We start from the raw sequence: 14575 nt of genomic DNA, 5'->3' as shown, positions 1-14575 counted from the left end.
ATTATACTAGTGAATTATCTGCCAGAATAAAGTGTAACCACCTCACTTAATAATTTCCAGCCTTAAGGCTTTAATAATTACATGTAAATATTACTTACTGAATCTTTAAAATGGAATTTTTAGAAAATTTTGCTTGCATTTTTGTCTGCTGAACATGACAAGATTAACAATAGATATAATGACTAGCTTGTTGACATGCTCTCCTACAGAAATTATTCAGAGGACAGAGGACAAAGCTCATTTATTCAACATTTACCAAGTACAATGCTAGGTACTGGGGATACAGTGAAGACGACAGAAATGATTCCTGCTTTTGTTAGTTCACTGTCTAGACTGAGTTCCATCATTAGATTATTTTACAATGTCTTAAAAGTTTTATAAAAACAGAAATAGCTTAAGGATCCAACAATAAGCTTTATATTTTATTTTTTTAAAGATTTATTTATTTGTGAAAGAGAGACAGAGAATTCCAGCAGGTGGAGGGGCAGAGGGCGAGGGAGAGGATCTCAAGCAGACTCCCTGCTGAGTGCAGAGCAGGACTTGGAGCTCAATCCCACAATCTTGAAATCATGACCTGAGACAAAATTAAGAGTCAGATGCTTAACCAACTGAGCCACCTAGGTGCCCCAACTTTATATTTAAAAAAATATACAAAAATCTCCTTAATTCTATTTTCCAAACAAATGAAGATAATTTTTTACTTCATTGCTCCAAGAGAATACCTGGCTTTTTTGGCAGCCCCAATCAAATTCCTATTCAGATGACTCTTACAGCATAAGCACATGAAAACTTTTTTAAAATCCAAAATAGGGATGCCTGGGTGGCTCCAGTCGGTTGGGCATCTGCCTTTAGCTCACGTCATGATTCCAGGGTCTTGGGATAGAGCCCCATGTCGGCTCCTTGCTCAGTGGGGAGTCTGCTTCTCCTTCTGTCCCTCCCCCTGCTCATGCTCTCTGTCAAATAAATAAAATCTTAAATAAAACCCAAAATATAAATACTTCTGCTACATGTTGAAGTATGATACTTTCCTCTGGAAAAGCCCTCGTATGATTATTTGAATTATGAGCTGGGTTATTCACTATTTTCATGGAATACCACTTTTACATGAAAAAAAAATGGCTGAGAGACATGCTAGTCAGAATTGCGAGGGACATGTATCTTCTTGCCAGTGATGGAAAACAATAGATAGCATATGTCAATATAGGAAATTGAGCTTTCAAGTGAAAATTAGAATTTTAGAAAATTGAAAACCATCATCATGAGCATGATAGCTTCTTAACATTTGCAGACTTTTCTAATGTTATTTGTAATAATATTTTAAAATGTGTTTTTAAATATTATACAAAGAAACATTCCAACATTTGGAAGATCTGAATAATTCATTGGACTAGTATTTTCCAAATTACCATTGAATGATATTTTTAAAAGCATTTATGGTTAAAAGATTCATCAAAATGAAAAATAGAGCAGTGGATTTTGGTATAAGAGGTTACATTGAACTTACTGATTTAATTTCAGAGATCACAGGGCAACTATAGTAATGTGCCAAGTAGAGTATGATCTAGTATCCAAGAAAATATTTATAATTATCTAGAAATGTTAAAAAAAAAAACTCTTCCCTTTTGTTATTACATATTGGTGTGAAACTGTATTTTCTTTGTATACCTCAACCAAAAAAAAAAGCAAAAGATTGGATCCAGAAGCACATCTGGGCATATCTGTCTTCCACTAAGCCAGACATTTATTTGCATATAACACCCAGTGTTCCATACAATACATGCCCACACTACATCAAAAACTAATGATGTACTGTATGGTGACTAACATATCATAAGAATAACAACAAAAAAAAGTTAAGAATAAAAAAAAAAAGCAAGGAAGGAAGGAAGGAAGGAAGAAAGAGAAAGAAAGAAAGAAAGAAAGAAAGAAAGAAAGAAAGAAAGAAAGAAAGAAAAAATAAAGGCCAGACATTTGCAAAGATGTAAAACAATGTGATTTTTCTCACTATTTTTTGTTTGTTTTGGAAAATAAAGACATTTTCACAAAATTTTCATTCATGTTAACATGTAGTACATTTAATTTTCTTATTTTGAAATGATTTAACATGTAAAATATCTTTCAATTTCTCATCTTTCATTCCTAACATAATAAACATTAATAGATGTAACCCACATAAACATAAGCGCTTTGGGATTCTCAGTAATTTTTAAAGGTGTACTAGGAACCTGACACTTATAAGACTTCTAGTAAGTAGAATGAGTGCATAGCTTTTAGAATCAGAGAGACGTAGTTTTGTATCTTAGCTCAGGACCCTTACTAGACTACTGACCTTGGTCAAGTTATTTACTGGGAATTATGGCTGTAAAGGGTTTGCACATTACCTAATACAGAGAACACCGTTGATAAATGTTAGCAACTGTTATAATTAGCACCATGGCCCTGTCTAGATTCTCTCTGTATGACTGCTGTGCTCTCTGACTTCAAGTATATATAGTTACTTGGGAATAAACTATCATTTCCCATCAAAAAAAAAAAAAACAAAATAAATTATAATTTATAATAGCCTTTCTATAACTAAATGTAACCTGTAAGTGGTATTGGGCATTACGGGAGATTTCTGGATTACTTTGGCTCTGCCAACATAATCACTGTATCATAGTTGTAAAGATTTTTTTCCCCCAAGTTTTTATTTAAATTCTGGTTAGTTAACATACAGTGTAATATTGGTTTTAGGAGAAATTAGAGATTCATCACTTACATATAACACCTAGTGCTCATCACAAAAGTGCCATCCTTAAGAGGTATTAACATGCTAACAACGCAGTCTGAGCTTAAAAACAAATGAAGTATGTGCAAAAGTTCTACAGATGCCATCCTAAAAGCGAATGCATATATAAGAAACACAGGGGACAAAGGGAGATTTTTTTCAAACATCCATTTCCCTTCTTGTGAGAATTATGGAGTTACTGTTACTGACAGAAATGTCTGGGGCAGAGAAGAGATTGAGAACCTTTATTCTACTTGCAAATTTTGTCTTCCAAAAATTGCTGTTACCATCAGTATGATACTATCTTAATTCTGTACATAATATACCAAAGGTAAATTAAATTATGAGTGGACTTTGAGCTACACTTCCACACTCCATGATATATTTACTATTTCTAAGAGACATCAGGACTTGATACACTACTTTTTTGCCTACTCTTAGAAATAAGAAAGGACTACATATGATATATATTGCTCAAGCCATGAATGAGGAATCCAACCCATTGTTAGGAACAAGCGGATTCTGTAAATGTGTAAAACCCAGAATTTCAATATAAATCAATATTTATTATAAATATATATTTATAATAAATATAATAAATTATAAATTCAATATAAATCAATATAAATCTGTAAATGTGTAAAACCCAGAATTTCAATATAAATCAATAAATTTTCATATATAGACTTTCAATCTCTTAGAGCTACACTTAATATTTTCACAAAAATTCCAGTGGGTATGCCATCATTCTAAGTGAATCTATGCTCTAATGAATCCTGACTATTGCCATGTGGGCTTTCCACTAATCTAATACGTAACTAAATACATTAAGAGTTAGAACATCTCACTTCTAATCAACCATAAATGAATATTAAATAGCACTTCACTAATCCAATAACCAGTATCTTTAACATGAGATAGAACAACTAAATGTAATGTGATATCCTAGAAGGGATCCTGGGACAAAAAAAGGACACTAATAGAAAACTAAGGAAATCTGAATAAAGTGTAGAATAGCAGTAACATACAAAATGCTGATTTCCTTAGTTGTGACATACTAAAGTAATGTAAAATGTTAACAGTAGTAGTAACTGGACATGTGCATGGGAGCTCTTTATATTATCTTTTAAACTTTTCTATAAATCTAAAACTATTCTAAAATAAAAAGTTTATTTATATAAACATAGGAAGAATTCAGTTAAGAGAGACTGAGTACATATGCGTGTCCAAAGATGACAAAAATATTCTAAAGCATACTGAGGAGATGAGATAGGAAGAAAGACTATTCCTCAATATTAAAAGAAGGAAAGAGGGTGTGCCTGGGTGGCTCAGTTGGTTAAATGTCTGCCTTTGGCTCAGGTCATGATCCCAGCGTTCAGGGATTGAGCCCCGCATCGCATCAGGCTCCATGCTCAGCGGGAAGCCTGCTTCTCCCTCTTCCACTCCCCCTGCTTGTGTTCCACCCCTCACTGCCTCTCTGTCAAATAAAATCTAAAAAAAAGAAAAGAAAAGAAAAAAAAGGGGGTTTCTGGTTAATGGCTTCTCTCTTCTTTATCATGTAGGAAGAGAGATCATCTGCACAGAGTGAGAGGGGAAGGGTTAACTAGAGAAAGACAATATAGGGTAGCCAAGCAATACTGAAGATTCATTTTAGGTTGATGATGATGATCATAAATTTAAAGAAGAACCAATTAGCCTTACTGTAGGTCTCTCTTCATCAGAAATTGTGATTTGTTTCTTAATTCCTACGCAAAGGATTTATGTTATTTTTACTATTCTATTTGCTATACATTGCTACTGAATATGCAAAAATATAAAGTTTCAGACTTTTAGAAAGACAAGGTTAAAATTTTATATTTTATCTTGAAAATATATTTTGTTTTTAGATAAAGAATATAGTATGCAGGGGTGCTGGGTGGCTCAGTTGGTTAAGCATCTGACTCTAAATTTTGGCTCAGGTCATGCTTTCGGGGTTGTGGGATTGTGCTCTGCATTGGGCTCTGTGCACAGCATAGCGTCTGCTTGAGATTCTCTCCCTCTGCCCCTCCTCCCACTTGTATGTGCTCTCTAAAATACATAAATAAATCTTGAAAAAAAAAAAGGACTATATTATCCATGGAAACATGAGCTCTAACACATGTGAAGAAGGTATTTCTTTTCCCATCTCCTTTCCATCCATTCCCTTCCCCTTCATACATAAACCCAGGGTAGTGAAGAATAATTTTCTAATATACTTCAAAAGAAACCACATGGTTTAGTTTAGCAAGGTAGATAATTAATGAAAAGGGTGCATTAGCAGAAACCAAAACACAGCTGGCATAATTAATCTGATATCCATAAACCACTTTAGAACAAAAACCAAGGAAGATGAGTAGGAATACTCAACCACAACAAAAACTCCATCACTCAACATTCATTAGAGGGCACTGTTTTCCTTAATTTCATGTAGACTGAAAAAGCTCATAAAGGACAGCTTTAAGAATTACATGGTGATTAAATCATACCTTTAGTCCCAATCTGAACATTAAATAACTCCAAAATTTATCCTAAGTACTAATCTTTGATAAAAATCAATAGCCAAAAAACACTTTCAACCAGATAATCAAGTACCAAAGCTATTTAAATAAAAATGTCTTAGGCAGTGATGCAAAAGAATGATGATCATTAACCTATATACCAAAATCCAGTTGGCACTATACTTTTACTTTATTATATACTGATGAATGCCAAATAACAATGTGCTCATGTTATATACAGCATAAGGTAATTTTATTCTTTACAATACGTAACCAAACAGAAGTTTTTGGTGGATAAAAAACATTCCATGGGGGCGCGTGGGTGGTAGAGCGGTTAAGCGTCTGCCTTCGGCTCAGGGCGTGATCCAGGCGTTATGGGATCGAGCCCCACATCAGGCTCCTCCGCTATGAGCCTGCTTCTTCCTCTCCCACTCCCCCTGCTTGTGTTCCCTCTCTCACTGCTGTCTCTATCTCTGTCGAATAAATAAATAAAATCTTTAAAAAAAAAAAAATTCCATGATATAATATGGAGAATATAATAAGGAGAATAACAACTGCTAGCAATCCAGGAATCCTCATCAACTGCTCCTTCTTCAGACACAAAGTTCAGCTGAGTACCAGAGGTCCTGACTATTTTATCTCTATATGGTCCTGGGAATCTGGGTTCCACTTCCCATTTCCACATGAATGCCACATCATCGAAAAATTTGGATAAATTCCTAATCCATCTTCCTGCCTCTGGTCTTTCTCTCCTTCTAATTCATTTACACTTTTCCTAAAGCCACCGTTATGAAACAAAAATGTGATTACATCAGCCCTTGTTTAAGTCAATACCTCTGAGGTCCATTACATGGGATGAATGAAGTTCAGACTCCTTGCTTGGCCTGATAGCCAAAGCTTTTTACGGTCTGGATTTATCCTATTCTTTCAAGCCCTATTCTTTAATCTTATTCCACATTCATCCTTCATATCAGTTATAATTTCCCCAACATACCTACATTCATACTTGTGGGTATTCGTACATCAAGTTTCCTCTGCTTGGAACACCCTTCTACCCATCGTCAACCTGACAAGTTCCTACCCATCCTTCTAGAGCCAGCTCAAGCATGATCTCCTCTGTAAGCTGTGATATGCAGTCATTTTACTTGCTATCTCTTCTGTTCTCCCACAGCACTTTATATGTATCTCTACTATAGGACTATAACCAACCAAAAAAGATCCTTACATATACAATCACCTGAACTTATGTCAAAGTTGACATTGCAACAGGGAAAGCTGACCTTTCAATCAGCAGTGCTTAATGCAATTGCAAGGGTCAACTGCTATATGCTAGGAGAAGATATTTGCAAGACATATGAGTCACAGTTTCTTTATGCAGAATGTATAAGAATTTCCATAAATCAATAAGAAAAAGGCAGAAAACCCAAAGAAAAAGAGACAACAGACTTCAGCAGTTAAATCATAAAAGAAGGTATATCTAAATGGCCAATAAACATTAAAAAGGTATTCAGCTTAGTCATCAGAAAAATGCAAATAAAACAATAAGGTAATACTACACACCAGAAACGTTAAAAATCTTTTTAAAAAGTGACTATCAAAAATTGGCAAAGGAGAACAAACAGAACTGGCAAATACTGATGTGAGCGTAAATTGGTAAGGCCACTTCGGAAACTCTTTTGACAGTGTTTAGGAAAGCTGAACATATGCACATAAATCAGATAAAGCAGTTCCCCTCCTAGGTATGTATGTAATAGAAATGCTTACATGTATTAACCAAATACATGTACAAGAATGACAGAACCACTATTTGGTAATAACCAAAAACTAAAAACAACCCAAATATTTAAATGTCCATCAACAGGAGACTGGATAGTATACAATGGAATACCATGCAACAATAAGAACAAATGAACTATATACGCAACAAACTAGATGAAACATGAGCATAACATTCAGCAAAAGAGGTCAGCCAAAAAAAGAATACATACTCTATTCTTCCATGCATATTGTATAATATAAACTTGAATACACATTTTTATATATTTATATAAAAGTATTTTAATAATTTATATGGTCATAAAGTTCAGAAGTTAAAATATGAATCATCAGAAATAACAAAAGCATCTCTAAAATAAGAATGTGAATGTAAATGAAGATTTTAAAAAGTCTTTTGAGATACTAAAATATACTACAAGCACTTTATAAACAAAACAATGGGAAACATAGGTAAACCCAATCTTTGGCATTAGAAAGCAGGGATGTGGCTACAGTTGAGGAAGTGGGAGTAGGAAATGAACAGAAAGATGGCAGGAGGGGGTTCCTGGGATTTGGGGAATTTTCTTTTATTAATTTGGGTACTGGTTACACACGTATGTTAACTTTGCAAAAATACACTGAGCTATACAATTATGATTTATGTACTTTTCCATATCCCTAGTATACATGTATATATTTAATACATATTCTGTACTTCTAGCATAGATCAATGAAATTTTTCCAAAAAATAAAACAGAATATAGTTTAAATTGTATTCCAATATGCATCTTTAAACCCTTAAGAACTATACAATTATGATTTATGTACTTTTCTGTATCCCTAGTATACATGTATATATTTAATACATATTCTGTACTTCTAGCATAGATCAATAAAATTTTTCCAAAAAATAAAACAGAATATAGTTTAAATTGTATTCCAATATGCATCTTTAAACCCTTAAGAACTAAAAAACAATAAATCCAAAAAGCAATGTAATAAAATTCAGTTATTCAAAAAGTAAATATAAAAATTAATGTAAAATGTTTACACCCAGAAAAATCAAACAAACAGATTTGATGGCATATATACAAGAGACTGAAAACTTACTAAGGAAGCTCTACGAGACCTTCGGCTCATTGGTTGATCAAATGGTGGACTGTTTATCTGTAATTTTTCAAGATATCCATCAGGTATTCTGATATCTGCTGGCAGTGATAACCGCTTATTTAAATCCTTAAAAAAAAAAACAAAAGGAAAAAAAGGTATTTGTAGGTAATCACATATAGAAGAGACAAGAACATTTCACATTTGAATTCATGGGCTCTATTACATTATTTATTAATGATAAGTAACCATAAATTTATTACAGTTTCAAAGTTACCCATGTTGATTATATATAATATCTGAATGCAAACATATTTACTGTAAGCAAAAGTATACAACATGGTTCTACAGAAATGGTACTCTGCAACCCAGTTATTTCCAAGTCCTTTAATTTACTCAGACATTATACCATGTAGGAAGATGCAAAGAGCACCACAAAATGTGACCAGTTCAATAACTAATCAAGCAGATCTTGTAAGGATTTGTATGCAACATAGTGAGATAACTGAAATCTTTTATTATTGCTGCATCAACGGAAAGAAGTAAAAAGCAACAAAAATCTCAACTAAACAACCTAACTTTACACCTAAAGAAGCTAGAAAAGGAACAATGCCCAAACCTAGAAGGAAGGAAATGATAAAGATTAGAGTAGAAATAAATGAAATAGAGACCAAAAAAAAAAAGAACAGATCAATGAAACTAGGAGCTAGTTTGTTGAAAAGATCAACAAAATTGGGGTGCCTGGGTGGCTCAGTTGGCCAAGCACCCAACTCTTGATTTTGGCTAGGGTCATGATCTCAGGATCAAGAGAACAAGCCTGGTGTAGGGTCCATCCTCAGCCGGAGACTGCTTGAGATCCTCTCCTCTCTCTGCCCCTCCCGTGTGTGCACGTGCATTCTCTCAAATAAATTAATCTTTAAAAAAAGATCGACAAAATTGATAAACCATTAGCCAGACTCACCAAAAAAAAACAGAGAGAGAGAGAGAGAGAGAGGACTCAAAATCACAAAGGAAAGATGAGAAATAACAACTGACACCACAGAAAAGCAAAGGATTATAAGAGACTATTATGAAAAATTATAAGCTAACAAACTGGACAACCTAGAAGAAATGGATAAATTCCTAGAAACATATAACAACCTCCCAAAACTGAATCAGGAAGAAATAGAAACTCTGAAAAGACCAATTACCAGCAATGAAATTGAATCAGTTATCAAAAAACTCCCAACAAACAAAAGCCCAGGATGAGGCAGTTTCACAAATGAATCCCACCAAAAATTTAAAGAAGAGTTAATACCTATTCTCCTCAAACTATTCCAAAAAAGAGAAGAGGGAAGAAAGCTCCTGAATTCATTCTATGAGGCCAGCATTACCCTGATACCAAAACCAGATAAAGACACCACACACACACAAAAAAAAAAAAAAAAGAGAGAGAGAGAGAACTACAGGCCAATATCTCTAACACAGATGCAAAAATCCTCCACAAAACATTAGTAAACTGGATCATACATGAAAAATATCAGGGGTGGTATTAGCCCAGTTGGTAGGGTACACAACTCTTGATCCTAGGGTCATGAGTTCAAGCCCCATATTGGGCAAAGGCTTACTTAATTTAAATATATATATAAATATCATTCACCTGAATTAAGTGGGATTTATTCCAGGGATACAAGTGTGGCTTTAAAAAAAAATGGGGGCAGGGGGGCATTTCTATTCCATTTAATTATAAAAGTGAACTGAGAGAAACTTAAAAGGGAATCTTGCCTATATTGTCACACCAAGAAACATAAATCCTATAAAAAATAAAACGCTACTATCTATAATAGTAACCAAACCATGAAACAAAATTGAGATGTATAGGAACTACGTAAATGTTTACTGAGAGATATATGACTCAAGTACAGAAATATATACCATATTCCCAAATGGTAAGACTAAATAATGAAAAGATAATGGTTCTCCCATATTAGTTTTACATTTTACATAATCCCAAACAGATCACAACAACATTATTATTGGAACAAAATATTTAAAACTTATTTAGAAGAACACACAGAAAGTAATATCCAAAAACATTCTAAGAAAGAATACATATGTGTATGCAAGATGTGGCGGATGTTAAGAAACAAGTCTTTTCAGCTATTATAATATACAAAAGAATATCATCAAGGGACTGTCACCTTTGGGGCAAAAAATAAATACAGCTCAATGGAAGAGTGAGAAAGTTCAGATAAAAATCCTAATAGTAAAAAAATTTTTAAACATGATAAAATTATATATTATAGATATGGCTATATCTATATCTATATATATATATGATGAAGAAAAACATATAGTTTATAGCGATATGAACAGATATCAAGTTGATCTCAAGAGTTGAAAATATTATCATTTAGAAAACTGATACTGTTTTCTAACTGATTAAGAAGCAATTATCAATGAAAATGCAATCAACCAATGGGACAGACACCCAAAGCACTGTAATCTCAACTCAAAAGCATCAAGAAAAAAAAAAAAGCCACCAAAAAACCAGTATTCTTAATTCAAAATATGTTCAATTGTTTTGGAGAAAACTATTTTAATCTACAGTATATACTGAAATAACATTCATAATCAACTTCAATCTCAAGGTTATACATGAGCTATTAATTCTTTTACGTGAAGACAAAAAATTAGTAGGTATAATAAGCCATAAAGAAAATGATACCCATATTTATAATAGAAAGCAAAAACAAACAAAAAAACCTGGTGCTTATTTTATGTATACATTTTGAAATCTGAAATATTTATAAAATAAAATATTAAGTATCTGGATGGACCTCAAAAATATAATTAAAATCATATTTTCTGAAAAGAAAACTTTGCTAAAGTATCATTCTGAGTTTCCAGTATTTTTGAAAATTCACATTTCCCTTACAGAGACCCTACATGTGTTTTGCAGAATGTTAAATATAATTAATGTATACTTGCCTTGGGATAGTAATCAGAAAAAAGGAAATAATCACAAGATTCTTTACTAATGCAAAGAAACAATTTTCTTACAATGTCATTTGCCTTCATGAAAATTTTCAAATGGTCATTTACAGTTTGATGTATACATGTATCCATACACACATACGCAAGCATTTGGTTACCTCCATTGAGATCCGTCTATGTATACGATTCCTAAGACAAACGCCTGTAGGTGACTGTACTTCATCAGATGATGTCCCAGAAGCTTGGTCACTCTCACCATCTGATCCCATTTTTAGATTTTCATGAACAATATCTGTATCATCAAATGAAACATCATTTATCTTCAAAGAGATGCACCACACCTTACTATATCACAATTTATTATCACTACAAATAAGATATAGACAGCCAACACATAAAAATCATAGCATAAAGTTTTTTACATTCTGGTTGCTCTGTGTAGCTAATAGATCAAAATGCAACTCAGATGTCTTGAAACAGTAGTGAGAAACCATTCACACTCTGAGATTATGAAAAACTATGAAAACAATTAACATCCAAGTTATTGTCAAGGGCTGAACAATAAAATTACAGACTGGAAATAATATGAGAATTATTTAGTCAGTTCTCTCAATTTCCAGATCTGGGAACTGAGACTTTGTAAGGTTAAATGATTTTTCAAAGGTTACACAGCTTAGAGGCAGAGCTAAAATAGAAACCTGGTCTTTTGCCTTTTATTCTTTTTTCTGTAAAATAATGTGCCACTGGGTCTACAGTCAAATGATCTACTTCTTCGAATATTCTTAAAAAAAAAAAAAAAAGTTTTAAAAGCCACTAACGCAGCTTCCCCTCTCCACAGCGTTAAAAATAAAAAAATAAAAAAATTACTCACTGAATATCTATTTAACTACAGAAAAAAGTTTGTGACCACCAAACTTTTTTTTCCCTTTATTATTAACAATAAAAGTTAAATGGGAGAAGAGGAAGATTAATTCCATCTGGGAATATTAAAAACAAATTTATATACTTGTATAATACCTGCTCTATATTTGCATTTGTCAATCATCCTGTAATTCATCTAGCAAGAGTTGCACAACAGAAACAAACAAATGCCAGATATCAAATATATCTCTTACCACTGGTTCTCTTTATACAGTTATTCATTCCCCAAAAAGTATTATATTGTTTCATGCTACAGTGTTTTAACACAACACACTTCCCCCCCTCTTTTATCCATAAAAGATGCCTTTCCCCAATTTACCAATTTGGTGAACTCATACTTGTTTTTCAAAACTATGCTCATTTGTCATCACTCAGTGATATCTTTTCTACTCTCAGACACAGATGACTATTGTGCCCACATCTACCACATCCACTGCACTGAAGTGCATTTTTTGGTTTCAGATGATTTTATACCAAGTTATGAGACCCTTGGGGGCAAGATTTAGCTTATTCACTTTTATATTCCCCAAACTGAACAAAAGTGCCTGGTGTTTAGAAGGTGCTCAACAAATAATCCAACAAATTGAACAGGAACTAAAAATCAAAGAATGCACTAGATAACTGCACCTCTTCTTTCAAATGAAACGGTATATGAAATACCAATATGTAAAACAAAATAGTATTTTATAGTTACAAATTTGTATTTTTAATGAATATTTGCTTATGAAAATGAGAACTGTTTAACAAAAAACTGAACTCAAGGATCTTATCAAATCAATCTTAAAATTCCTATATTTTTGGTTTTTGTCTTGGTAACACATTTATTTTTTAGAGAAAGACAGTGCATGTGCATGAGTGGAATGCAGAAGAGGGAGAGGGAGAATCTTAGGCAGACTCCATGCCCAGCACGGAGACCAACAGGGGGCTCAATCTCACAACCCTGAGATCATGACCTGAGCTGAAATCAACAGTCAGATGCTTAACAACCTAAACCACCCAGGCACCCCTTGATAACACATTGAGAAAATTCTTACACTGATGAGCAGTTGCAAATATGATAGTTTTTAATAGACTGATATATAATTTAAGAATATACTTCAATTACATAAAGATTTCTGGAGAAATTTTTTACCAGGATCTGAACAAAAAATTAACTTGGCAATAAAAAATCAATGTATTGGTAACTGATTCCTAATCCGATGGTATATAACACATCTAAGGCCAAGTATTCTTTTCTGTCACACTTTCAAAATATTAAAGATAATTTAACCATGCCTTCAATTTCCAGCAAAATCTGAAAACCTTCCTTCCTCAAGGAAATGTTGAATAAAATGTAATAAAATTTAAATGTATAGCCGAGTTTGCAAGAATATGTGCATAATACCAAGGAAACAAAGAGAACTGAGAGCCAAAAGCTTTTATGTATAAATTGACTCTGTTACTCTCTCGGATAGGGGTTGCTGATCTTGGTAAGAAGGTGCTTGAGTTTAGCTGCCACACTGGGATAACAGAGGAAGCGCCCGGTGTCAAACATGCAAGTGAGAGTTTCCTAAAGACAGGAGACTCTCAAAGTACTATAAAGGGCAGACTTAAATCTGTTCTACTGCACAGGGACTACAGAGGAACATATAAATCATAGACTATGAATAAATACTTGAGTATCATCTGACTCAACCAAGAAATTATTCATGTCACTAACGAACAAGTGTAGTTCCAACATGAGTATCAGTATTTTCATTTCCGTTAATAAGACAAAAGTGAAACAATGAAGGTTTATGTCAAAACTTCACTCATTTGTCACTGGTGTGAGCAACTTCTTTGCTGAATCAGGTAATAGTTTTTGAGTACTGGAAGAATATTTACTTCTCAGATGGCTCAGTTTTATACCATTCACAACTATAAAAGCTACAGATACAACACACTTTTAATCTGCATCACTAACATTTTTCAATATTACTTTAAAATTCAGACCAAAGATCAGCAAATGTGACCTGTTTTTGTACAGTTCCTAAGCTAAAAATATGTTCTGCATCTTTAAAGAGTTATTTTTAAAAGAAGAATATGCAACAGAGACCATAGGTGGCCCACAAAACCTGAAAAATTTCCAATATGGACCTTTGCAGAAAAGTATGCCAAGCCCCAGTCTAGACAACAAAACAATAAATCAAGTCCTGATCTGAAGTGTTTTCCAGTTTCTGTGAGGTAAATATTCCCTCCATGGCCAACTTCAAGCTACAACATGACCATCACTGAGCATGTAATTGGGAAGAAATGTACATCACATAAAATTCTGACTATACAGATACAACAGAAATAACCCAAAAGCAGAGGTAATAGTAAACTGTGGTAAAATAATTTGGAAATAATGACTTTTAAGGATTCATTACCTTTGTTTTTAATTAGCTTAATTACAGGTTTTTAACATTAAAATTTTAATAAAGGCTATATTTAACAACCAGCTTGCAAAATTCCTGAAAATTTAACAATCATCTCTCATGACCAATGTGAGCCAACTCCAGCACACCATTCCATA

At 33.3% G+C, this 14575-nt stretch overlaps 1 protein-coding gene across 1 annotated transcript in view; it reads right to left on the bottom strand.

Annotated features, from left to right (window-relative positions):
- Positions 1 to 14575, bottom strand: part of CDK17 (cyclin dependent kinase 17) — a 111243-nt gene that overhangs the window by 20074 nt on the left and 76594 nt on the right. The window contains exons 4-5 of the mRNA XM_026499851.4: positions 11280 to 11413; positions 8149 to 8274 (exon numbers count right to left, since the gene is read on the bottom strand). Of these exons, the coding sequence (XP_026355636.1) occupies positions 8149 to 8274; positions 11280 to 11413 (260 nt within the window). The remainder of the gene's footprint in view (positions 1 to 8148; positions 8275 to 11279; positions 11414 to 14575) is intronic.

The sequence above is a fragment of the Ursus arctos genome, unplaced genomic scaffold, assembly GCF_023065955.2.
Source record: "Ursus arctos isolate Adak ecotype North America unplaced genomic scaffold, UrsArc2.0 scaffold_21, whole genome shotgun sequence".
Taxonomy (NCBI): domain Eukaryota; kingdom Metazoa; phylum Chordata; class Mammalia; order Carnivora; family Ursidae; genus Ursus; species Ursus arctos.
This window is presented reverse-complemented; position numbering and strand designations above follow the sequence as displayed.